Source organism: Polypterus senegalus, chromosome 4, assembly GCF_016835505.1.
Source record: "Polypterus senegalus isolate Bchr_013 chromosome 4, ASM1683550v1, whole genome shotgun sequence".
Taxonomy (NCBI): Eukaryota; Metazoa; Chordata; class Cladistia; order Polypteriformes; family Polypteridae; genus Polypterus; species Polypterus senegalus.
This window is the reverse complement of record NC_053157.1, coordinates 72,565,247-72,593,104: the sequence shown is the minus strand read 5'-3', so window position 1 is coordinate 72,593,104 and position 27,858 is coordinate 72,565,247. Positions and strand designations below refer to the sequence as shown.

General features: G+C 36.2%; 1 protein-coding gene across 1 annotated transcript in view; it reads left to right on the top strand.

The window, feature by feature from the left end:
- The window catches only part of clocka (clock circadian regulator a), a 193,086-nt gene extending 166,291 nt beyond the window's left edge, over positions 1-26,795 (top strand). The window contains exons 16-19 of the mRNA XM_039752875.1: positions 15,325-15,540; positions 16,040-16,245; positions 17,550-17,805; positions 22,268-26,795. Of these exons, the coding sequence (XP_039608809.1) occupies positions 15,325-15,540; positions 16,040-16,245; positions 17,550-17,805; positions 22,268-22,453 (864 nt within the window). The 3' untranslated portion in view covers positions 22,454-26,795. The remainder of the gene's footprint in view (positions 1-15,324; positions 15,541-16,039; positions 16,246-17,549; positions 17,806-22,267) is intronic.
- Positions 26,796-27,858: the final 1,063 nt, after the last annotated feature.

Here is a 27,858-nt window from a genome sequence, read left to right as displayed (position 1 = left end):
CCTTCGCTGTTCTGCCTGCCTGAACTCCCTGTCTATCTACAGTATATAGTAATAACAGTAATTGTATTATTATATAGGAGCTTCCCTGTCTGCCTATCATATAGTGCTTTTCCTTCCTATCTATCTGTATATCCCCTTAGCTGTTTTTTATATATCTATTATACAGTGCCTTCCCTGTTTATTTATACAGTCAACCCTCGTTTATCGCGGTTAATCCGTACCAGACTCTGCCGCGATAAATGAATTTCCGCGAAGTAGAAACCATATGTTTGTATGGTTATTTTTATATATTTTAAGCCCTTATAAACTCTCCCACACTGTTAACATTATTAGAGCCCTCTAGACATGAAATAACACCCTTTAGTCAAACGTTTAAACTGTGCTTCATTACAAGACAGAGATGGCAGTTCTTTCTCACAATTAAAAGAATGCAGACATATCTTATCTTCAAAGGAGCAGCGCTCGCTAAGAAAAGCAAACAATCAAAAAATCATTACGTACTTTTAAGTATACAGAAGCACCGCGATAAAGCGGCATTTTGTAGAGGAGCGTCCTATCTTCTAGGCAAACAGCCCCCTCTGCTCACACCCCCTCCGTCAGGCAGAGAGAGACGGAGAGAAGCAAACAAAACAAGCACAGCGCGGGAAGCATATCTTTTAGCATTGAGGAGTTTTAGTTAATATGTAATACATGCTCTGATTGGTTAGCTTCTAAGCCATCCGCCAATAGCGTCCCTTGTATGAAATCAACTGGGCAATCAAACTGAGGAAGCATGTAACCTAAATTAAAAGACCCATTGTCCGCAGAAAGCGGCGAACCAGCGAAAAATCCGTGATATATATTTAGATATGCTTACATTTAAAATCCGCGATAGAGTGAAGCCGCGAAAGTCGAAGCGCGATATAGCGAGGGATTACTGTATATCTAATGCCGTCTGTGCCTATCTGTCTGTCTGATTGCATATAGCGCTGAACTTACTGCTCTGTACTATTCTGTCCACTGCATGTCCTGGAGTACAAAAGAAATACCACCATACAGCAACATGTGCGAACTGGCAAGATCGGGGAAAAAACACGCGGTCACTGATTACAAACCGAAAGATGAATGAAAGAGACAATATATGTAAAAACATCGCACTAATGCAATATTATTTGAAAACGACAGCGTCAGATCGGGTTTGAATATGTGCCCAATCTGATGCTGTTCGTTTTCAAATAATATTACATGTACTGTGCGTTGAAACTGCTGCACTGAATAAGCTGATGACTTCTGTAACAGCGTCAGCATGTATTTAAACCCGATCTGACGCTGCTCGTTTTCAAATAATATTGCATGTACTGTACTATTTTAGAATAAAAACATACATTTGATTTCAGTCAGTCTGTAAGAGCCAGTATAAATGCATGATAATTGTAAAGGTTAGCTTTTTTTTTTTTTAAATTCAGTTACATTCTCTCAGTCGCGTTTACGATCCCCCCTCCCCATCTGACACTGCTGTTTTCACATAAAGACGCGCTATAGCTCAAATGTGATTTATTTGGAGACACGCTATAGCTCGAATGTTATTTATATAGGGAAGAAAGTACAGTGTCAGGTGCTCATTCAGTGTAATAGGAACCATAGCACAGAGTGATGTGTACTCTGCAACAAGTACACATGTCGTAAATGTAGGAAGGGTGTGTGGGAATTCTTAATATTTGAATGTGATGATTTTATATAGCACGGATTGGAAATCAGCTGTTCTTAGCATTGCACCACGCAAGCTGTCGTATCAACTGCCTACTGTAACTTGCTTTATTTTCTTCACTTATAATCTAGAATAAAAGTGCACTTGTTTTGTTATACTTGTACACCAACATATGTTCCTGTGTTTGAGTGACACGGGCATGCTCAAAAAATAGACGTGTAATGCAACGAAAAGTGAACGCAGGCACTTCATTTCGCAAGCATTGGTACGAGAATGCAGTCACAAGTACGCTGCAGAGCTATAGCGCATCTTTATGTGAAAACAGCAGTGTCAGATATGGTAAAAGGATCCTGAACACGAATGAGAGAATGAAAACTGAATAAAAAAAAAAAAAAAACCTAACCCTTACAAGTATCATAAATTACACCGGCTGTTACACACTGAAATAAAATGTATGTTTTTATTCTAAAATAGTAAAAATAAGAGCAGTTTACTTCTCAAAACTGAGTCGTGCGGGATCAAACTCATGACCTTTTGATTACTAGTCAGCAGCTGCTACCATTATGATACCGTGGCAATTGTAGTATACGTGTGTTAATGTCGCATGCTAAAGCGACTTTTTTTCTGCGGTTATATTTTTGAATAAAAGCATACTTGTTCTGTTATATTTGTACCTTTTGTGAAAGTGTTTCTTTGATATTTGGACTTCAGGCTTCATACATTATATAGTTTATGCCTACATTTTGTCATTCACTACTACAATATGAAAAACGTTTCTGTTTTAAAAATGTGTTTACATGGATTACTGTAGAAATGGAACACACGTGAAATGCGTGTATTCCAAATAACGTTCTATTATTTTCACTCTAAAACTCCACTTCACTCCCAGATAATCAATCAAGGCATAAGCTGGGAGAAGTTCGTGCACATTCTAAGTCCGTGGGGGATGGAATAGCCGGCTATTTGCAGCTTTTCTTTTATCAGCACATTTAGATTAACAAAAGACGCTGGCGGAGAGGTGAGAACGGTTTTAAGAAGCGATTTAAGGTGGGACGGATCTACGGGTTTTTTTGTAGGTTCTGGTAATTCTAGCGTTAAATAATTACAACTAAACTCATTGGTGCTATCAAGTATGGATACTACATTTTTCTGCATAGTTGTGTTTTATTGTCATTGTCCCTTTTTTATGCATTCATAAGTTTCTTTCTGGAGAAAGAGCAATATGTCTCCAAAGCAAAAACTTCCTAAAGATCTCTTCATGCCAAAAAGGCAGACAAAAAATGGCTTGTCATGAATTAAGGGGAAATTAATAAGCCTGGCGTTGTAGTGGAAGAGGAGAACTGACTCACATGATCTCCATCTCTAGCCAAACTGCTGATTTGGTAGGCAATTAAGACTACAAGTTGGTTATTGCTACAGCCAGGAGCTGAATGTTGAGTGGAAGGGACTATAGTTCGAGTAGGATGGATTTATGGCCTGTTAACATCTGATTGGTCATGATGTAAAGTGAACAGGAAATCTCTTGTCATTGCACATGCTGTCTGATACACAGGACCGAACTGCTGGCTTGAAATCCCCGCCGAGAATTCGCCTATGCAAAGCGCATTCTAAAATAAATAAACACTTTTTTTTTTTTTTTTTGATTTTATTATTTTGTGATCTATTGATTCATGTGTAAAAAGTACAATGACACACCAGATGGGTTAGCCACCTGGCAGCTTAAGCTGACAATGCAGTCCGTTCAAATAATTCAAATGCTGTTCCCCTTTAATGGGAAGGATGGCGTGCATTTCAGCTGTCAGTTTATGAATCTGAAGAACTGTCTGCTGGGCGTTGCATCTTCAAGCCGAAAGCCAAAGCAGTAGTTTACTGGGATGTTGCTTTCTCACATGTATTATGACTACTCGATATTCCAATATCATGAAATATTGGAGATGTAAACAGTACTATTAACAGGTGTGTGAGGCAAGGTAAACAACAAGCTATAAGAATAGGAAGGTGAATGCCACTGTTTTTCAAGTGAGATCTGTGATGGCTTGAAATGATGATTAAAAATTCAGAGAGTGAACTGAGGAATATAAAGTGAGAAAGTGAAGGCATGAAATGAACAGTAAAAGTTGAGAGCTTGAAATTAGGCAAATGTGATGCCCTGAAAGTGACATTTAAAATTCAGAAAGTGAAGTGAAGAATTCACATTAAAAATCCAGAATGTGAAATGAAAACTGGAAAGTGATGCAGTGGGTAGCGAACCCAGTGCTTTTGAGCGGCAGGCGGCAACAATCGTTGTGCGCCAGGGAGCCACTGTTGTGGTTTTGACGGCATGAATTTAAGAATAAAATAGGAAAAAAAACATGAATTTAAGGATAAAATCTGAGCATGTGAACTTGACACTAGTGCATACACTTGAAATCGTAATTAAAAGTAAACTGCAGCATACAACAGAGATTGAAAATACTTCTCAGCATGAAGTGAACTTTAAAAAAATGACAGCTTGAAATCAACATGCCCTTAGCCTTTCTATTCTTGGTCTAGGTCTGCATTTTGGAAGCATGGCTTAACTGTTTGTGCAGTGTATCCTGTCAGTTCCATTTAATTTGTATTTTTTCCCTATTAGATGTAGCTTAAGCTGTGAAAATTTGAGAGTAGTTATGACAAACTTATTTTATACTAACACAGGGTCACAGGGGTCTGCTGGAGCCAATCCCAACCAACACAGGGCGCAAGGCAGAAACAAATCCTTAAGTTCATATATTTGTAAATCAGACAGAAAGAGTCAGTGACTCACCACATCGCCGTATGTCACTGCCCAATGGAATTTAAAAAAAAAAATCTCAAATAAGTCAGCTCTACTATTATTAGCAATGTTTATACAAGCTAATGACAAAAAATTCTTCCTCAGATTTTTACCATGCATTAATTACCTTATTTCCTAAGAAGAACAAGGACCTACTACAATGTGCATCATACAGACCAATCCCTCTTCTAAATAACAGTATTAACATTATCTCTAGAGTTCTAGCCAGAAGGATAGAGAAAGTGCTTCCTTCTGTAATATCAGAAGATGAAACAAGTCTAATATATTCACCCATTATATCTAACACCCCAGATATCTTTTTATCTTTAGATGCAGAAAAGGCATTTGATATGGTTAATTGGGACTGTCTATTCACCACATTGCACAAATTTGGGTTCGGCCCAAACATATGTGCATAGATCAAACTACTTTATACTAGTCCAGAAGCCATAGTTCGTATTAACAACATTATTTCAGATAACTTCAAACAAGTACTCTACCCCTTATCACTTTTGCTCTTTGCAATCACCATTGAACTAATGGCTGCATACGTACAAAACGTATCAGAGGTAAAGGGGGTTTTCAGAGAAGGACTTGAACATAAAATATCACTACATGCAGATGATATAGTACAGTGTATATATTGGACCCACAAAATTCTGTGCCAGCAGTCCTAAAAGCATTAGCAGATTTTCAGAAGATATCTGGACTTAAAATCAATTTGAATAAAAGTATGCTTTTTCCGGTAAATTCTCTAGCACGTAATATCAGACAGAACGCCTTCCCATTTATCTTAGCAGATCAGTTTAAATATCTAGGGGTATATATTACAAGTGAATATAAAGCTCTTTTTTCAGCAACATTTTGCTGTCTGCATGGAAAAAATTAAACAAGACGGGACTGGATGGCCTACCATCCACCTTGCGTTAACAGGAAGAATCAACATTGTTAAGATGACCATCCTTCCCAAGCTGCTTTTCCTATTTCAAAACATCCCCATATACATTAACAAATATTTTTTTAAGAAATTAGACTCAATCATAGCTTAGTTTATTTGGAATTTGAAACATCCATGCATCCAAAAGATTAACTCTTACAACGATCTAAAGCAGAAAGGGGCATGGCACTACTCAACTTTTAATTTTATTACTGGGTGGCAAATATACAGACTATAAAGATCTGGTAATTGACACAAATTGATTAATATACACAAGCCTGGTCTGCAATAGAAATGTACTTCTTTATATTCCCTACTCTGTGCTCCAGTTAATACAAACTACTGTCATTACACTAACAACCCAATTTCCCTTCATTCTTTCAGAATATGGAGCCAATGTAGGAAACACTTTAAGACAGAAAAGCTTTTATTTGTTGCACCTCTACATAACAGCCACCTTTTTCCACCCTCTCGAACATATACACTATTCAATGTCTAGAAAATATCCAGAATTAAAACACTTAGAGACTTGCACCTAGATAATTTCTTTGCATCCTATGAACAATTACACTCCAAATGCAACTTCTCGTCAACACAATTCCTCCACTACTTTCAACCTATACACTTTGCTATACAGAACCTGCCCAATTTTCCTCACCTTCCACCTTGCTCTAGCATAGCATAGCATCTCTTCTTCTTCCTCCTTCAGCAGTTCCCGTTAGGGGTTGCCACAGCGGATCATTTTCTTCCATATCATTCTGTCCTCTGCATCTTGTTTCTCTTACACTCATCACCTTCATGTTCTCTCTCACCACATCCATAAACTTTCGATTAGGCCTTCCTCTTTTCCTCTTCCCTGGCAGCTCTATCCTTAGCATCCTTCTCCCAATATAACCAGAATCTGTCCTGTCCATGTCTAAACCAACGCAATCTCGCCTCTCTGACTGTCTCTCAACCGCCCAACTTGAGCTGACCCTCTAATGTACTCATTTCTAATCCTATCCATCCTCGTCACACCCAGTGCAAATCATAGCATCTTTAACTATCCTACCTCCAGATCTGTCTCCTGCTTTCTGGTCAGTGCAACCGTCTCCAACCCATATAACATAGCTGGTCTAACTAATGTCCTGTAGACCTTCCGTTTCACTCTTGCTGATACCCATCTGTCACAAATTACTCCTGACATTCTTCTCCACCCATTTCACCCTGCCAGCACTCTCTTCTTCACCTCACTTCCACAATCCCCATTACTCTGTACTGTTGATCCCAAGTATTTAAACACATCCACCTTTGCCAACTCTACTCCCTGCACCCTCACCATTCCACTGACCTCCCTCTCATTTACACACATGTATTCTGTCTTGGTTCTACTGACCTTCATTCCTCTCCTCTCCAGAGCATATCTTCAACTCTCCAGGGTCTCCTTAACCTGCTCCCTACTATTGCTACAGATCACAATGTCATCAGCAAACATCATAGTCCACGGGGACTCTTGACTAATCTTGTCTGTCAACCTGTCCGTCACCATTGCAAATAAGAAAGGCCTCAGAGCTGATCCCTGATGTAATCCCACCTCCACCTTGAATACATCCGTTGGTCCTACCGCAGACTTCACTACTGTCACACTGTACATACCCTGTACAACTCTTACGTACTTCTTTGCCACTCCCGACTTCCTCATACAATACCACAGCTCCTCTTGAGGCACCCTGTCATATACTTTCTCCAGGTCCACAAAGATGCAATGTAACTCCTTCTGGTCTTCTCTAAACTTCTCCATCAACGTCCTCAGAGCAAACATTGCATCTGTGGTGCTCTTTCTTGGCATGAAACCATACTGCTGCTCACTAATCATCATCTCACTTCTTAATCTAGCTTCCACTACTCTTTCCCATAACTTCATGCTGTGACTCATCAATTTTATTTGTCTGTAGTTACTGCAGTCCTGCACATCCCCCTTATTCTTAAATATCGGCACCAGTACACTTCTTCACTCCTCAGGTATCCTCTCACTTTCCAAGATTCCATTAAACAATCTACTTAAAAACTCCACTGCCATCTATCCTAAACACCTCCATGCTTCCATAGGTATGTCATCTGGACCAACGGCCTTTCGATTTTTCATCCTCTTCATTGCTGTCCTTACTAATTCCTTGCACTTCCTGATTCACTATCTCCACATCATCCAACCTTTTCTCTGTCTCTGTCTCATTCTCTTCATTCATCAGCCTCTCAAAGTACACTTTCCATCTGCTCAACACACTCTCCTCACTTGTGAGTACGTTTCTATCTTTATCCTTTATCACCCTAACCTGCTGCACATCTTTTCCAGCTCGGTCCCTCTGTCTAGCCAGTCAGTACAGGTCCTTTTCTCCCTCCTTATTTTCCAACCTTTCATACAACTCATCATACGCCTTTTCTTTAGCCTTCGCCAACTCTCTCTTCACCTTGCGCCTTATCTCTTTGTACTCTTGTCTACTTTCTGCATCTCTCTGACTATCCCACTTCTTCTTTGCCATCCTCTTCCTCTGTATACTCTCCTGTATTTTCTCATTCTACCACCAGGTTTCCTTTTCCTCCTTCCTCTTTCCAGATGTCACGCCAAGCACCCTTCTTGCTGTCACCGTTACTATATCTGCTGTAATTTCCCAGCTGTCTGGTAACTCTTCACTGCCACCCAGTGCCTGTCTCACTTCCTCCCTAAACTCAGCCTTGCAGTCTTCCTTTTTTAACTTCCACCATTTGATCATTGGCTCTGCCCTCACTCTCTTCCTCTTCTTGATGTCCAACGTCATCCTACAGACCACCATCCTATGCTGCTTAACTACACGTTCCCCTGCCACCACTTTGCAGTCTTCAATCTCCTTCAGATCAACTCTTCTGAATAGGATGTAATCTACCTGTGCGCATCGTCCTCCACTTTTGTACATCACCCTATGTTCCTCCCTCTTCTTAAAATACGTATTCACCACAGCCACGTCCATCTTTATGGCAAAATCCACTATCCTTTGACCTTCTTCATTCCTCTCCTTGACACCATACCTACCCATCACCTCCTCGTCTCCACTGTTCCCTTGACCAAAATGCCCATTGATATCCACTCCAATGACCACTTTCTGTCCCTTGGGTACACTGTTCATCACTTCATCCAACACTCCAAAAATCTTCTTTCTCACCCATTGCACACCCAACATCATCACACCTCCAATTTCCAGCTTCATAATCATTACTCTGCCTGACACTCTTTTCACCTCCAAAACACTCTTAAAATACTGTTCCTTCAGAATAACTCCTTCCCCATTTTTCCTCTCATCCACACCATGATAGAACAATTTGAATCCACCTCTGATCCACCTGGCCTTACTCCCCTTCCATTCAGTCTCTTGCACGCACAATATATCAACCTTCCTTCTCTCCATCATATCTGCTAACGCTGTCCCCTTACCAGTCATACTACCAACATTCAAAGTTCCTACCCTCAGTTCCACTCTCTTCACCTTCCTCCTCTTCTCCTGCCTCCGGACACGTCTACCCTTCTTCTCCTTCTTCTTCGGCCAACAGTAGCCCAATTTCCGCCAGCACCCTGTTGGCTAACAGTACCGGTGGCGGTCGTTGTTAACCCAAGGCTTGACTGATCCGCTATGGAAATTTGTTTTGTTGTCCGCAATTTGATTTGGCAAAGTTTTACACCGGATACCCTTCCTGACGTAACCCTCCTAATTTATCCAGGCTTATTACATTGGGGAAAGGATCTATCACTCAATATTTCAGAAAAGGAGTGAAATGCACAGAATACATTCAAGCTCTATATGTGCAAATCATTCAGTCATTCAACTTAAAATCTTTTATTAAGTGCATTTTTCTCATTTAAAATTGTCCAAAATGTTTCCAGGGCAAGATTCAACCTGTGAACGTTGCAATCTAGCTCCAGCCTCACTGGGCCACATGATCTAGATATGCACTAAATTAACAACATTTTGGACAAAAATGCCTTTGCGTGCCTATCATACAGCCTTGGTGTCACAATCAGTCCTAACCCATTAACAGCTGCGTTTGGTGTACTCCCAGACAGCCTTAAAGTGGAAGAAGGACAAACCAACTGTAATTTCCTTTACTGCACAACTAGCATGTGAACTTATCTTGCTCAACTGGAAGAATCCCACCCCACCAGTCTTAAGTCAGCAGGTAACGATGTTCTATACTACTTGAAACTGGAAAAAATCTAATTCTCACTTAGAGTATCTGTTCCAATTTTTTTTTTTTTTTAAATCTACCAGGATCTAATCAGTAATGTTTTAGAATAACCTTCCATTTTGGGGAAAAGGAAACCTTTCTTTTCTTACTCCTTTTTATAGAGCAGCTGTGGTTGCTGGCTCCTCTCTCTTCCTCTTGGGTGGGGGTCAAATTTTGCTTTGATTTGTTAAATTTGTCTTGACTGTATGGTATGTTATCTGTTTTTGATTAAAATAAATAAAACTATATATAAGAAAAGAAGACTACTCATATTAATCTTTCAAAAAATAGTAACTTATTTATCATCCTTTTCCAAAACAACAGAAGCACCAGAACAGTATTTAAAATATGAAACGGACAATACCTCAGAACCGAATGACTTGTTGATCAAGTTGCAAATGGAGATCAGGGAAATGAAAGGGAAGTAAGAAAGATACAATGAAGAAAATGAAATACCTAGCTAAACATCTTATGTAAAAAATAAGCATAAAAGGAATATAACTGGTGTCCAGCTGGATGAAGTGATATACATTATGACATATCACATTAAACACCTGGAACCAGGGTCAATTTAAATGGCCATATAATACTTGGAAGACTATTTTCTAAGACACATTCCACTACCTTATAATCATACATATGTTGACACCTTGTAAACAATGTGCCCAATAAAATATATGTACGCATGCATTCTCTTCCATTAATGAAACTATTATATTTTAAAATACACCATAAAAATTAATTAATCTGTACTGGTTTGGTCAGCTATGGAAAGGAAATCTTCCTCAAACTCTTATTATGCTGTGCTCTGTGCAGGTAGTATTAATTATCACAAATTAGCCAGTAATTTAGTAGTTTACCACTCATTCAAAATATGATATCAAAGACACTGATTTTTGATTTCAGTGTGGGCAAGATATTTTTTAAATTTATAGAAAGTGCTTAACTTATTGTAATTTCTCATAGCAAATAAATATATCTCATGTTTGTGAAGAAATAACTTTTGACTTGAAACATACTAAACCTATCGTTTAAATGTTCCTGTTGTATAAACAAATGTTAACTACCTACCATATGTTTATAAAACTATACCAGATTGAATTTTAATATAGTTTTGACATTGTAAAAAGAGTGCAATATCTTAATCATTTATATATAGCTCATGAAGGTAAAAATGTAATATTTTAAAGAGCTACTTGGCTAGTAATGCAGTATCTTCTGTGAAAGCTGTCAAAAACAAATGATAAAATGTAACATTAGGTTGCATCTCATGTATTACACTGCATTTCAGATAAGGAAGATTCAAAAGGTTCATGGATTCTCTAGTATCTCAAAAGTGACCTCATAACATAATACCAGAGATATTTTGCTTTTTTTTTCCCTGCCATTTGGGTTCACTTTTATGTTAAAAACATGTATATAGAAACAAATACTTGACATTTTTTACAGTGGAAAGGATATTTTAACATAATATAATGAGGATGTTCTTTTGTGTTAGTTTGCATGACTTCTCATATTATTGATATTAATAATAAATATATTGATTTTATTTTTACTTATGTCTTAAAGCATTTACTGGATTATGAACAGTAAACTTTTTAATTGGATTTTCAGATTTACAATGTCTTTTTTAATTTAATGAAAATGGTGCTTATGTGATAAGCATTGTCAGTGCTTTACAACAGCAACATTTATTTATTTAGCACGTGTTCATACAAGTTATGTAGATCAAAGTGCTTGTTTTATCTTGCTTTACCTTCCCCTATTGTATTATTAATATGTAGCCTTAGAATGCCTAATCTCGCAGACTTACAAGGTTACTTTATAAGGTATTATTGTATATAACTTATCCCCACCTTCCCTTCTATATCTATAACCTCAGGCAATTAGATGTAGTAAAAAGACAAGCAGGAGTTAAGTTAGACATAAAATAATGTATTATTGATAATATTCATAAATAATAACAAAATGCAAAGTACATTTGAATATTGGCAACCATACAACCTGATTAAATGGTGATATGTAGTTCAGGCGGCACACAGACTTGTTTGTTACTTAAAATGTCTCCAGTTAAGGCATCATTGGTGCTCACCTTTCAGCCACATGTCTGTTCAATATGGCTGCCAAGCTGTGCTCTTCATTGTGTTGTCTTCTTCATTAGATGTTAGTAACAGAGATGCTTCTTCATCATATGTTGGTTAGTAAGAGAGACATACTTCATCATCATCACAGGTTAGCAAGAGAGACAGTGTGAAGTTAAACAAGTACATTTATAGATTCTCTGTCCAACCCCTAGAGCCAATAGGACATCATGGTACTTAAAAGCTTCTGATCCAAGCCAATTCCAAACAGCCATATTTCAGACCAATGGGGGAAATAGAACATCTTAACACCTGCCCCCAAACCATATGTTAATGTAACCTGGGCTTCTTGCGGGGGTTGAAAGACTTTAGCAAAGAAACACTTACCAAACTGATTTAAGGCACATCCTCTCCCAAGTATTTCTTAAAATTCAAAGGGACTCGGTTGTAATTTTTGGGGGGGATGGGTTAAACACCAAATTACATGGCTTTGCCTAAATTACAAATAAAGACATACAAAATATTTATCAAGTTATATGTAAAATCTCACATCACAACAGTGCTTTACAAGATGAAGAAAGAAAAAAAGAAAAATATAAAAATAAGATCAGGCAATACTAAGTAGCAAAGAATAAAGTAAGGTCCATTGGCCAGGAGGAAAGAAAAAAACAAAAAAACCAAACCCAGGAGCTGGAAGAAAAAAAATACACACACAAAATCCAAAGGTTTTCTGAGGCCACTAGACCACCCAGACCCCACTGGGCAGAAATGATCTAAGTAAGTCCTCATGGTTTTCAGGCTTCACGTGGGAGAATTAGAAGATGATGGTCATGTGGACATCTGGCCTTCAATCCATCAATGTAGGGACTGCATGGTGCCTTGATCAGGTGGTGGTGGTGTAGATTGCCATTACAAAAAAACAGAAAAAGAACAGCAGAGAAAGTAAGGGTTAGTACGGATTGCGGAGTTATGGTAAAAATGATAATTGAATGCATATGCAGAATACCAGGGTTTCACTAAAATGAAGTTATAGGAACGCCATGTTAAAATAATGGGTTTTAGTAGTTTTTTAAAATGCTCCACAGCATTAGCCCGGCGAGTTTCTATCAGTAAGCTATTCCAGATTTTAGGTGCATAACAGCAAAAGGGTGCCCCAACATTTCTTTAAGTTTAGCTCTTGGAATTATAAGCAGACACTCATTTGAAAATCTAAGGGAGTGTAAGGTGAGAGGCACTCCGAAATATATGATGGAGCAAGATTATTTAAGGCTTTGTAAATAAGCAGTATTTTAATGTCAATTCTAAATGGCACTGGTAACCAGTGTAGTGACATCAAAACTGGAGAGATGTGTTTGGATTTTTTTTTCCAAGTTAGGATTCTAGCAGCTGCATTCTGCACTCGTTGCAATCAATTGATGTCTTTTTTGAGTAGTCCTGAGAGGAATGCGTTACAGTAATCTATTCAACTAAAAACAAAAGTGTGAACTAATTTTTCAGCATCTTGCAAAGTTATAAGGGATCTAAATTTGGCTATATTTCTTAACTGAAAAAAATGCTGTCCTGTTGATCTGATTAATATGTGATTTAAAATTTAGGTCAGAGTCAGTAAGTATTCCTAAATTCTTTACCTCTTTCTTGACTTTTAAGCCTAATGGATCATATTTATTTCTAATGCCCTCACTATATACATTTTGCCAATCACTACGATTTCCGTTTTCTACTTATTAGTTTGAGAAAATTACTGCCCCTCCACTCAGAAACACAAGTAAGACATTGTGTCAGTGAACTAAGAGAGTCAGGGTATTCAGGTGCTATAGATAAATGTAGTTTTGTGTCATCAGCATTGCTGTGGTGGCTCATGTTATACCTTGAGATAATCTGATATAATGGAAGTGCGTAGATTGAAAATAGCAGTGGACCCAGGATTGATTCTTGTGGAACACCATATAGAATATCATGTGTCATCAAAGTATAATTACCACAACTAACAAAGAATTTTCTACCTGTTAAGTAAGACTCAAAGCAATTTAATACACTGCCAGAGAGGCCCACTCACTGACTAAGATGACTTATAAGAATATGGTGGTCAATGGTATCAAAAGTGGCACTCGGATATAGGAGGATGAGAACAGATAAACACTCTCTGTCTACATTTATCCACAAGTCATTTACTACTCTAATGAGTGCAGTTTCTGTAATGTGATTTGTTCTAAAACCTGACTGAAATTTGTCAAAAAGAGAATGTTTATTCAAGTGATCATCGCAATGACTACCTTTTCTAGGATTTTACTTAAGAAAGGCAGGTTAGAAATATGTCTAAAACTTTCAAAAAGAGAAGAGCCAAGATTATTTTTCCTGAGCAGGGGTTTAACAGTGGCAGTCTTAAGACCGTATGGGAAGACCCCCATATTTAATGATTGAATTTACTATATCAAGAACACTATCAATTAGCACGCCGGGCACTTCTTTGAAAAAGAAAGGATGCAGGGGGAGGGTCTCAGTTGAGAAAGTATTCTATATAAATCGGGTAAATTTATCCTGGTGAAAGAATTTCATTTGCCAAAAATAGAATACCGGGGTTTAATAGGATCAGTATTGGGGGATGTACTATATTATTTCTAATATTAATTTTGTGATTGAAAAATATAGCAAAAGCCTCACAAGTTTCACTGGAAGTTTTTGGAGCCATTCCATTGAATAACCTGGGTTTAGCAATCAATCAATAGTACAGGATAAAACTCTTGGATTGCTAGCATTGTTATTTATAATTTTAGAGAAATAACACTGCCTCTCAAGACGGAGTATGTTGTTGTATTCTGTTATTTTAGCCTTCAAAAATTCATAGTGGACAGAGATTTTTTATTAAAAAGTAATAAACTCTAGCAGGTACACAGATGGATCTGAAAACTATCCAAAATTATGTTTTAGGCTGTTGTATTTTGTTTTACTTTTTATATTTGAGTTTTGTTTATTTTTTTATATTTGATGGCTTTCTAGGTTTATAAGTGAATGAACCTTAAAAAAAAGTTAATTGAATTTAATTACACTTAAACCAGTAGTGGTCTTGCATTTCATTCCTTGCCAATAATATATATACCGTGGAACAGGCTACCGTAACATTTTGTAAAATCCACTGTATTTAGTTCCTTTAGCATGTGTGTTGGATAGAATGTTTTAGGATATAAATATAAGGAACTGCTGCTGATTATTTTTCATTATTTAATAATACCAAACATTTGGCAAAATTAAATTAAAAAATTGATTAATTCTAGTTATATGCCAATGAAATCATGCCACCAATGCATTGAAATGTAAGTTTTGCTCTTGCTTTGAGAATCTTTAGCATTGTACAGTATCTGAACTGCCCAGATGAAACAAAAGTTAACAATCTATTAGATATGTTGGTCAGGTCTGCATACCTCAGTGTTTGTCAGGAAATCTAATAGTAACAGCTACTAAAAATTTATTAAAGTACTGTATGTGAAGAATACTCAGTTGAGGATGTATGCCGAGTGTTAATGAAAACACATATAAAAAGTTCACAGAAAATTGGAGGATTAACCCTTAGACTTATTTTACTTAATCTTTTAAGATGTTTCTGCAGCAGCCTGGAGGTGGAATTAATTTTAGCTCTGTACAACTTGCCACTGGAAGTACACCTACACTGCCGCAAGCCACTTCTATTACAATGCAAGGACAGGTTGTTCCAGCAAGTCCAGTTCAAGGAGGAGTGAGCAGTGGGCATATCAACACGCATGTCATACAGCAGCAGTCTCTCCTGAGGGATCAGACTACTACCTTAACACAGGTAGATGCAGAGGTTTGGATCAAATTACAAAATGTATTGGTCTGATTGATGGATGTGTCAACTTAAATGCCAAGTCTATATTAACTCCATGAAGTTGTGTGCATGAATCGTCCCTGTGATTGACTGGTGCCCCATCCAGGATTTTTTATGCCTTGTACCTGAGGCTTCTGATGCACCATTATTCTAAATTAGATTATAATGGTTTGACAATGTAATGTTATTTCCTTAGTTATCTAATATTATATTATTAACTGAATATATATTCCTGTAACTTTCATATTTGTTATCATATAAATTAGGATATTTTTGTAAGGTTTTGAAAAAAGTAACTTTCATTATATAGTTGTATTATATAACAAAACCAGCTAAAGTTTAGAATCTAAATTTGAGAAAATAATTTGAATAATCTTTTTTTTTCCTTTGTGGTTTATTATATACTGTAATTTTACATGCTGTGAGTGCTTTTAGAAATGTTTTTCCCTATTCTGATTCATAACAGTCTCAACAACAATCCTTGCGAACAACACACAACCAGCAGACCTCTCTTACCAGCCAAACTCAGAACACACTCCCTCCCTCTCTGTATAACACTATGATGATCTCACAACCTGGATCTGCCAATGTGGTACAGATTGCATCTAGTTTAGCCCAGAATACCAATCCAGGTGGAGCAGTGGCCACTTTTACTCAGGATAGACAAATTCGGTAAGTAGTTATTGGCTTACCTTGTTATACATTTTCCAAGTGTTCATATAAGTATTTTATTGTATGTTCTTTTTGGATTGATGTGTAAAAATAAATGTATCTAATATAAAACTGAAATTATAATTGTGCTTTTAAATTAATAAAAAAAACATTAATCACAATTGTGCATTTAATAAAATGATGTTCACTGTATTGGCACCTTTAATGTTAATATTAAAGATGATGCTTTTCATTATTTAGCAGCTGCGTCAGAGCTGGCTTAGAGAACATTAGTTTTATGAAAACTGCTACTGCAAAAATGTTTTTTTTTTCTGTATGATGACAGTTGAAAATGACACAGTCATCACAAAAGGAAAAAAATTGGTACATGTTTGCATTTTTTCCCCCTGGGACTCTAGTTTCTTTCTCCAGTCTTTGCTTTTAGGTTCAGTCACTAGACTGTCTAAAGTATGAGTAATTATGGAATTAGGAATTTTTGCAACCTTTCACTAGACAAAATCGGTTCAGAAAATAAACAGATGAATGTGTTCAACTAATATACCTGAGGATTGCTCATCTCCAACTCGGGTCATGTGCAGTGTAACAAGAAGAGACACGAGGCATGGCAAGATTTGAGGAAGCCACCCGTTTAATGCGGTTTCCAGGCTGCAAAAGCAAATGATTCATGTGAGTCAAGTTTACACGACAGAGTCCAAAACAGAACTGCCTCCCAGAGCAAAGGCGGAAGGCTTTATAGGACGTTGGGCGGAAGTGACGTCGTCCTCGGGGCCGAAAGTGATGTGTCCCGATTCGAGGTGGTGGCTCCTGGTGGGATTTCCCGGGAAAGACCTGTAGGGAACTCAGAAAGAGCGTCAGCGTACCCCGCCCCCCCCGGGCAGATGTATAATCAGTCCTCTCAAAGCCCTTCAGCTGCCTCCTATGCACACATGTGTGACAGCAGATACATATGTGATATCTCAAAAATACTTGCTTCAGCAATAATAGCTTTGAGTTTAATTGTCTGTTTAGCACTCTGGGCACATTTTTAAAACTAGGTTCGTTGAGCTCTTCAAGATTATTAGTGCATTTATTGTGTTAATATATATTTTTTTGTTTAATGCTGTTGTCATTTATAACAAAGAGGATTCTTGAAAGACCTAAATGATAAATTTGGTGAGGCTAGATTTGTATATCATGTATTTTTTGACAACCACATTTTAATTTATCAAGGATTCTGATTGAGAACAAGCTTAATTATAATTAGCTTCTTAAAATACTTGGATTACTTTAACTTTACTATGAATACTATTTTTCTTTTTTGGTAGATTTCCTCAAGGACAGCAGCTTGTGACCAAATTGGTAACAGCACCAATGGCCTGTGGTGCAGTCATGGTACCAACCACTATGTTCATGGGTCAGGTGGTGACAGCATATCCTACTTTCGCAGCTCAGCAGCAGCAGCAACAAACAATATCAATAACACAGCAACAACAAAACCAGCAGGAACAGCAGCAAAATGCAGTTCAACAGCCTACCCAAGCACAAGCTCAGCTATCTCATCAGCCTCAACAGTTTATGCCGGTAAGATTTTGGTTAAAAAGCTTAAATGATTATTAAAGATAGTAATAAAAAAATAAAACACTTTGTGTATTATTTATATAATTATATCTAATTAATTGTATTATTAACAAAAAAGAAAAGGGAGTAAGCTGTTTTCATTTGCATAAAAATATACTGTACAAAGTTGATTTTTTAGAAAAACATCACTGATAACTCTGACAAAACTAGATATATCAAACATAGATGTTAGTAGTCTCATGCTTTAGGCCAAGGAATTAATGTTTTTCTGGGTTTATAACTAATGACGTTTATATGTGAAACCCAGGGGCAAAGCTATAAGTATGCCATTGTACTCACCTAATTATAAAGAACTACTTTTTTCTGCATTTGTTTTTGAAATGTTCCTTTTACAGAAGATAAAACCCTGATAGCCCATAAGTTAAGAATTTTGAACAGTCTTTAACATTATTTGTGCACACACAGTCTCTCAAATTCTAAAGATATGACATCAGCTTGATTTTGTGGCACTAAATTGTTTTAGTATGAGTGAGTGTAATATGAATGTTGTTCATAGCTGATTTTGCATTATATTGAATGATCTTTGAATAAACTCAGAGATCCAGTAACGTTGTGATAAATGAAGCTGATGGAGAAAATAGATAACCTGATATATGAGGTGTGGCAGAAAAGTAATGAGACTGGCAACACTGCAAGCGATCTGGCAACGCTGCGCTGTTGTCCTTGATAGAGCACGTGTATCAGTACCCTCCCATAGCTCAGTGCCAGTTTCAACTCCTTCCGTTAACTACGTGATTTTTGTGACTGCTATTAGCGAAGTTGTGTTTTTGGCTGTGCGTCACGCAAAATGGAACAGCGGAATTTGGAGCAACGTTGTGCCATCAAATTTTGTGTTAAGCTTGGAGAATTGGCAAGTGTGACGTTTGAAAAGTTAAAACAGGCCTATGGGGAACATTCTTTATCCCGTTTAACATTAAGAATGTTGAGTGAACAATTAAATTTGAACAGATTTACCGTTCATCAAATTTTAACTGAACATTTGCACATGCGAAAGGTCTGTGCCAAAGTGGTGCCGAAAAACCTCACAATTGAGCAGAAGGCCAATCGAAAAAACGCATTCCTGTGGTTCCCCAGCCCCCTTATTCACCTGACCTCAGTCCGTGTGACTTTTTCCTTTTTCCTAAACTGAAAAATGTCCTCAAAGGGCGTCATTTGGACTTTAGAAAACATCCAAAAGAGTGTAACGGACATGCTGAAGACCATACCGGTTGAAGACTTCCAGCGCTGCTACCAACAGTGGGAACAACGTGTCCATCGGTGTGTAGCTGCCCAAGGGAACTACTTTGAAGGGGATAACATTGATGTTTGAAAAAAATAAATAAAAAATAAAAAATCAGTCTCATTACTTTTCTGCCACACCTCGTATAACCACAGTGACTGACTGACTTGATTGCTTTAATGAGGTGGTATTTTCATATTTAAGGTATCAAATATATCTTCTTGTTTTAAAAGCATCTTAATCAGTTTATTCTTGATTTAAAAATGTTATGTATCTGATTGCAACTTATACTAACTGGAGGTGCACTTTTGATGATTTTTCTACATTTTTCTTTGAAGAAATTTGCAATATTCATCTCTGTAATATTTTGTGTGTATTTGCTCTTAAGATAGTGGCAGTTGTTGTCCTATTATTAATTGGTTTACAATTTTTAAAGTGTCTCCAGGTCTGCAGTAATTTATGGGCTAATTAGACCACAGCGTGACTAAGATACATAGGAAGGTGTTGTTTCACCAAAATTGAAAACTTTGGGTATATACTGTAATACACAAAGATACAGTGAAGATTTCTGAAGTGTGAGTTATTACAGTGGTTAATAGGCAGGTAAAATTATAGTTTATGTCGTATGGAATTCTGTAAGCACCACAATGGCATATCACATAAAAAGGTAACAAAATGCAAAGATCTACAAGAACCCGTTTCTCTGAAAAGGGTATTGAAAATTAAATGGATTCATTTAAAGAAATGACAGTGTATTTCACATTTAATCTGCCTATATCCTTTCTTAAGTAAAATCTGTCTAATAAAGCACTCAGTCATATAATAATAACTTTGTCGTAATTTAATAATGCAAAGGTTGGCACTTTTCATAAGTCTGATCGTGATGGTGCTGAAATCTCATTGCAAAATAAATTAGGGGCAGGTTTTCAATTAAAAAAAAACATCATTCAGCATTCACAATAAAGAGGAGCACACTACATTTGGGTTTATTGATTAAAAAAAAAGGTAGTCATGGTGAGCTCTAGCAAATGCTACAATGTAATATAATTCACAATGTGCTGTTCACTAAACTTTCATTTAGGAGAAATAAAACAATAATGGAAGATAACATATAACACTGTACATAATGGATGAGGCCATCATACTTACTTAAACATCACTATCTAAAGTTTTTCTTCTTCTGTATTGTTCTAAAGCATTATTATTCCATAGTCAGCATAAGAATATGCCTAATGAAGAAGGCCTCCCTTGTGCCTATTATTTTTTATTTTTATAACATTTATTGCAGACAGTGTTATGTCATATGAATATGCCTAGATAAGCAGAAGACTGCCAGCATTTAGTTGTGAAAAGAGTAAATAAATATTTATATACAGTTGTGAAGCATCCTTACCTTTCATATCATCTTGGATAGAGAAGTCATGTAAAATAATCACAATATTTGATGCAGTCAGATGCAAATTAAGGCAGTTTTTACTTTTTGGATCCATTAATTGTTTAAGGAATCAATAAGAATAATTTAAAAAATATACTTTATTCATATACAATGGATTATTATATTTAAATATTACATTATGTATAAATTCAGTTGTGCAGTTAAAATTTGAAAACTCTGCTATAAAACATTTGCTTCCATGTATAATTCATCCATCCATCCATCTATTTTCTTACCCGCTGAATCCGAATACAGGGTCACAGGGGTCTGCTGGAGCCAATCCCAGCCAACACAGGGCACAAGGCAGGAACCAATCCAGGGCAGGATGTCAACCCACCGCAGATGTATAATTCATTTGCATGTGAATTAACTTTACACCTGACTTTTATTTTCTATGTGTTATTTTCATTTTCTCAGCTGCATGTCACCCATTAAATGGAGATTACTGAGACATAAACCTCACCAACATATTGGCATCTTTTTCTCTTAAAAGTAACAAAACAAACATGTTAGATAGTCAGCACTCACACTTTTTTTTCCTGTTTCAGAATAATTATATTTTTCTTCTGTCTCTATTTTGCAAAGTATGTTACTCTTTGTTGCCACCATGTTATTGTATGTATTTGCTCAAGTAGAGCTTGGTAAATTCATCCGAATGTTTCAATCCACTGTTTCTTTAAAAATGTATTCTTCTAACAGGCTTATCAGGAAACTTAAAAGGGGCAGGGAATGGAACCAAGAGGAGAATATGAAGCTCTAATACAGATGCTTTAGTATGAACTAAGTATGCCTTTCCTTAGAATGTGACATAAAGAAAGAAAAAAATAGAACTGGCAACACCTTCTGGCTATTTGGATGCAGTTAAACCCAGGAGTGTTTAAATGTAATCAAAACCTATAATGCTGGCAGAATAAGCTTACAGAGATTTGACCCTTTAAGGCCAACAGATGGCTGAGGAGTGTAGGAGCACCAAGGGCTACTAGAGTGATTCTAACTTGCTGCCCCTGACTCCAGAGATCATTTTGAGATATTAATGAAAATACCTGTGCAAAACTAATAAAGCCAACTCACTGCCAAAATCATAGAGTGTATTATTGGAAGGTGATTTCTGAGTAAACACACTAACAGAGGAAAAGAGGCCAGAGTGTTAGACATAGAAAGAAAGAGAGAGAGGGAAGTAAACAGAAATACATAATGCTTGGGGCATGGTGAATTCAAGGGGAAGCCATTAATTCCCATAGACCAAGTACAAGTTCTGCAGTATATTAGGTATACCCAGAAGACATGTTTAATGGTTTACTTCGGAGTTCCCCTTATGTTAATCCCTCCTTATTATAATATGTTTAATAAACCTCTGTTTAGAAGCTTTGGTGTTTTCCTGGAATTGGAGACTACTACACGAACACTCCCTATTGTGTGTGTTCAACAGGGCACAACTTCTTTGGAACATAGAAGTTCCAACTACTATCTATTTATCTTATTACGTTATTTGGCATCTCTTCTGACCTATTGAGAGTGCAGATATTTTATCTGAATGGTTTTTGCATGAAGCTACCATTCTGTCCAGTTCTAGTTCTTCCTTTGCATCCATTGCTGCCTGATACACTCATGATTTCCTTGTCTTTGACCAGAAAATATATGATTAGTAGCAATTTCAGAGAAAATGTATTCTGTACTGCCCAAAAGTATTGCAGAACTTTGAAGAAATGTCTGTTTTTCATATGATATTATTTTTTTTGTTTATTCCACAGGCTTCTCGATTACTTCATGGCAGTCAATCTACACAGCTTATTCTTTCAGCTGCTTTCCCTATACAGCAACAGGGCACTTTCACCCAAGCCCACCACCAGCAACAGCAGTCACAACCACAAACACAGAATCTGTCACGACGTAGGACTGACAGCATGTCTGATCCTTCCAGTGTGCAGCTTCAGTAGCTGCAGTGGAGATTGAGAAACACCAGGTTACTGCCTTCCTGTCAAAAAATTGCACTGAAGTCATAAGTAATCCAGAAGGCATAATAATAGTTTTACCGTTCAGCTTTTGAAAATGAAACAATTTTCAAATTGAAGAAACAAATGGAAAAATGTCTACATGGTGAATTTCCATTATACCTAAGGAATACTTGAGAAGAGAAAACTTTTTGATTGCATTGGAATTTCCCAAATTCCTGTATTCTAAAGAAGAATGCACTGCCAAGCATTAGATAAGTAGAGGTTCTAATTAAGGAATTATAGAAATGCAGCACTAATACAAGTTATCCTTTGACTTATTTTACAATTGCATTTTTTGATGCAGTTGTTTTGATTTTATGCAGTGTTAAAGCAGTAATGCTGCTGCCTTTATTTCTGATAATTATGCTTTAGAAGAGTCCAAAGGACATTTTATTCATGTCAGACAATTATGGGTCAGAAAATATTTTTCAGAATGTCATATGAATTCAACTTTATTGTACAAAGAACTGTAAAATAATGTGTAAATAATATGGATAAAAGGAAAGAGAATATTTTATATGACGCATGGAAATGTAATCTGTTATTTGTAGGATTGAAAATATATATATTATATTTTTGTTCTAGCATTCTGGAAAGAAGCTAAAGCTAATATTTTCATCAACTTCTTTCACTTCAGATGTATTACATCTGTTTAACTTTGGCACTTTTCTTTGTGCTTTCAGGTCTGTGGTGTCACAGTTTGTTTAATACAGTAGGTTTGTATTTTAGTAGAACTTCTGTTTTGTGAATTTAAGATTATTTCTGATAAATTGTGTTCCAGAGGTACACAATAAGATACTGTATGTATCTAAAATTTTAAATTAAATGTAATGTGACTAAGTCACATTTTAATATGTAAATAGAGATTGAAGATCTTGCATGCATATACATTTATTAATCAGTGCCAAGAAGTAAATATTGTCCTTAGCTTTCTATTAGTTTTTTAAATTTCCAGAATTTATATAAGAGTCTTAATATCTTAAAAAAGGAAGCTAGTAAAAAAATAACATTAATACCTTCAAAATGTTACAAATTTGCACACTACAGATACATATTAATCTTTTATCCTTAAAATTAATATTATACAGGTAGACCATAGTGGCTTACGTAAGTATAGTTAAGAGCTTTAGAAATTTAATTTATGCTAGATTATCTGTCCAGTTTTGTCTTCCACCAACCAAGTACACGCACAATCTCCAGGTTATTCTTGGCACTGTTGTTTCAGTTCGACTTTGTCTCCTTATTTATTTATTTAAATTTCCTCTGTTTTTTCTGTGTGTTTATCCCAATCAAGTTCAGTGTTTGTTTACTAGCTGATGGCTGTCTAAGCTGCAGCTGCTTAATAAAATTTAGGTATGATTCCTTTACTTGGATATACAAGTTTAAAGCCTCCTTAAAGGATGGATGTAAGTGGAAAGGATTAGAATAGTGTCTTGGAAAGACTTTTGAAATGTAACATTGTGTTAAATGGGACAGAAAATCGTTTGGTGTTTACTGACGTAATCATATTCTGATCTAACTTCCACACACATTGTGAAATGTTGGTTTGCACAATTTAACATATCAGGTGAATTAATTTGCTAAAATTCACAAACTATTGACATATTACTTGGTTTTGCAATAAAAAGACTGGTGAATGTCATGGCATAGCAAAACATAACTTCTTATTGAAGTGTAGGACCATGTTTACTAGTATTATGAAATATTAAGGTTCGAAAATGGCAGTTTTAATCCAGAAAATTTCCAAAGTGAGCGATTTCCAACAAAAAGTAATTTTGGTTACAAGCTGCATTAAAAATAGTATTGCTAAGACTGTAGTTCAGTTTATGTGTGTGTCTGCACTGTGGACAATAAAGAACCCAGGACTGTACTTTTTTTATTTTTATTTAAATAAAACAGGGGGATTAAACTTTGTCCTGGCTAAATCCTGTTAATACAGGATTAAAAACATAGAATGTATCAAAACATTGAGTCTGCTGAATTATTTTTGGCCTCAGGCTTTCTTTGATTATCTCAGTTCTCAAATTGTCATTTAAAGTACTCTGTTGTTAAGCCCTGGAAGTTAAATGATTCCATGCTGCCAGTAATTGGAAATTCAGGCTGTATTTTTACATGTAGTTTAACATATTACAGCTGAGATGTCTGGAACCCACAATTCTTGAAACTATCTTTCAAATACTTAATAAAAAAATAATTATGAGCTGACAGATTTTTTTTTTCTTAAGCACTTGTTTTAGGTGATAGTAGATTTTTACCTGGGTTTGAGTTAGAACTTGAAGATAGGTAACTCTTTTGCTTTGAGAATTAAGTCTATTTGTTTTGTCTAACTGGATGGAATGTTCCTAACTTTACCATTACAATTGGTGTGTTTTTGGGAGAAAAGTCATTTGTCTTAATTCTCCAACTTAACAACAGTCGCTCTGAGGCCCTGATTCTCTGTTAGTCATTGTTAGACAAGACATGCAAACCATTTGCAGTTGACTGCTTGCATACATGTCAAAATTTGTTTGACTCAAACAATGTGCATCTTTTAGAAGACCAAAGTGACAAAACTGTTGCAGGATTAATTCATTTTTCCCCACAAGTACTAACAAGGTCACAAAAATAGTTTTAAAACACTGTACAGTGCCCCATGGCTAATTTTTTAGCCCACACTGATGCCTGCTGATTGGAGGGGATTTTCAAAATAGCCCTAGAAAAGTTATGGTCACCTCTGCGCCTATGGGGCAAGCATGAGAGCTTCCTCCCAAACATCTAAAAGCTCTATCACTCTGTGAGTGCTCTTTCTTTAGGATATGTGGTTGGTATACACTCTCTTTATAGTGTATGCAACATAATAGTTCTATTTCATAAATGCAGCTTTTGAATGTAATGTACATGTTTGTGTAATACAGTATTCACTAACGCATAGAATTTCAGTCAACATTAAATAAGAAAAAAGCAGCTAAAATACAGTGTGACTCCAGGATCAAAATTGAAACTAACAGATGAAGTAGATAAGAAAATTAATAAATATAATATACTTCTGGTCAAAAGTTTTAGAACACCTAAGTTTTTTCAGTTTTTATGGAAATGCATTCAGTTTGATGTTTCATTAAATCAAGACATAGAACAAATAAACAGTTGCAAAAAAAATAATTCAATGAATCATTAAGTGTACAAAATTTTATTCAAACTTTTGATTTATCAAAATATATGCGTCATTGTTTATATAAGGGCAATCAGAAATTGGTTAGAAAGATCTTCCAAACACTGTTGCAGAAGTTCCCAAAAAGGTGTTGCACTTGTAGGTTGTATTTCTTTCACTCTTCTGTCCAGTTCATCCCAAATTAACTCAATGGGTTTAAGTCTGGAGACTGTGCTGGCCATTCTGTTTTGAAGTGTACCTTTTTGTTCTTTTTTTAATGTAGTTCTGACATAGCCTGGAGGTATGATTTAAGTCATTGTCTTCCTTTAGGATGAACCCATGACCTTCTAGACGCAGACCAGAAGGTACAAAATGCTGTGGTCACCCATTTGATTCAGTATGCCACTCACTCTGTGCAAGTCACCAAATCTGCCTCCAGTTACAGAACCCCAGACACTTCCTATGTTTAACAGTTGGTGTCACACATTAAGGAACCATCCTTTCAGGCATATAAACACCCTGCGCGATGAACCGAAGATGTTTTTGATTCACCTGTCCATAAGACTTTCTTCCAGTCTGCAGTAGTCCTCCTCAGTATTTCATGTAGCTTATTTTGTCCTTTTAGTTAAGAATGGCTTTCTTACTGCCAGTCGCCAATGTCAAACTTGCACCACAACGTCTCCTCTTCACAGCAGAAACTGAAATTTGCTTTTTTCGAACACAGAGTTTCTTCCAGTTTCCAATTGTCTTTGGATTGTGTAGGACACCGTACTCGCTGACAGTTTGATTTGTATTTGTTTATTTTATTTTTTTTTGCAATTTCTCTAAATGAAAGGCCTACACTTCTAGGGGTAATAATGCTGTGTCTTGTTTCATTTGTCAATTGCTATTTTCTTGTCATTATCACTGGAATTTACAACTTTCTGCAGTGTCCAAATAGTAGTACTGTACAATGGATGTAGGCAGTCTGTTCCAACTCTGCTTTAAGACAGCCTTAGAGTTTTTAAGTAATCAACAGAATTTGGGACACCTGTGCAAATTGTTTGCTTTAATTTGCAAGACTTAATTTACTTAAATTGTCGCAGAACATCTGTAGGTTGTAACCTATTAGTTGTTACCTAAAGAAGGCCTATTTGTAATATTCTGAAATTTCCTTTTTTCAGTTTTTGTGTACCTAAACTTTAAATTTAAACCTCTGTCGGTTTACTGCTTACATTTTCAAAATTTTAGGTCATATATTACAATTCAACTGATTAATTTAAAAGAAAAACTGAAAAAAAACTGTGGCGTTCTAAAACTTTTGACTGCCAGTGTATATGCATTACTGTAGTAAAAATGTTTAAAAAAATAATCTTCATAAATCTTCTAGATTTGCACATACATAGCTGTAGATATTACAAACAACTGATCAATTGGTGGCACTTTACATAAAATTAAGATTTATGTGAGCAAAATCATTTAAAAAACTATCTAATCTCATGCTATTGTACTGTTATATGGTTTAAAAACTGATAATTTGACGACAAGATTAAGAGGCAAATGTGTTTGTCTATTTTCTTCCTTCCTTATTTCTTTATTCAGACCAACTTTTCATACTCATGTGGCAGTTTATTTTTATTTATTTTTTGTTTAGGTGTTCACTGCAATTCAGTTTAGTTTGATAATGTGGTGTGGAGGATTGCATTGCCACCTGACAAAGCTTAGGACCCAAATTTGTTCTTGGGTAGAGTGCCTTTTGTGTGGATGTTCTATATTTTCTTAAAGTCCCTATGAGTTTCCTTTCAAAATGAAAATATGTGCAGTCAGGATGAATGGCATTGCTAAGGAAGTTCTGCTCAGTGGCTTTGTTGCTGAGCCATTGACTAAGGGGTTGCCGAAAGCACTTGGTCAATTTAGTTAGTTGTTAAAAATATTTATGTATGTGTTAACAATTGTTTTTGAGCTCTGTACCTGAAAAGTGCCTTTTAGAGGTTGATATAGAAAGGCACTATATAAAATAAAGTGTGCTTGTTGGTTGTATAAGTGTGTTGTGTGATGGACTGGTTTATTGTGTGGGGCTGGTTTGTTGGTTAAACCCTATCCAGCCATGATGGCTGCTGTCAGTGGTATGACCTGTGTAATTGTTGTACTAGAAATTATATTGTGTATATTAACATTATACTTGTAGATGTGAAATAATTAATTAATATTGCGGAAATGCTACATGTATTTCATCACAGTT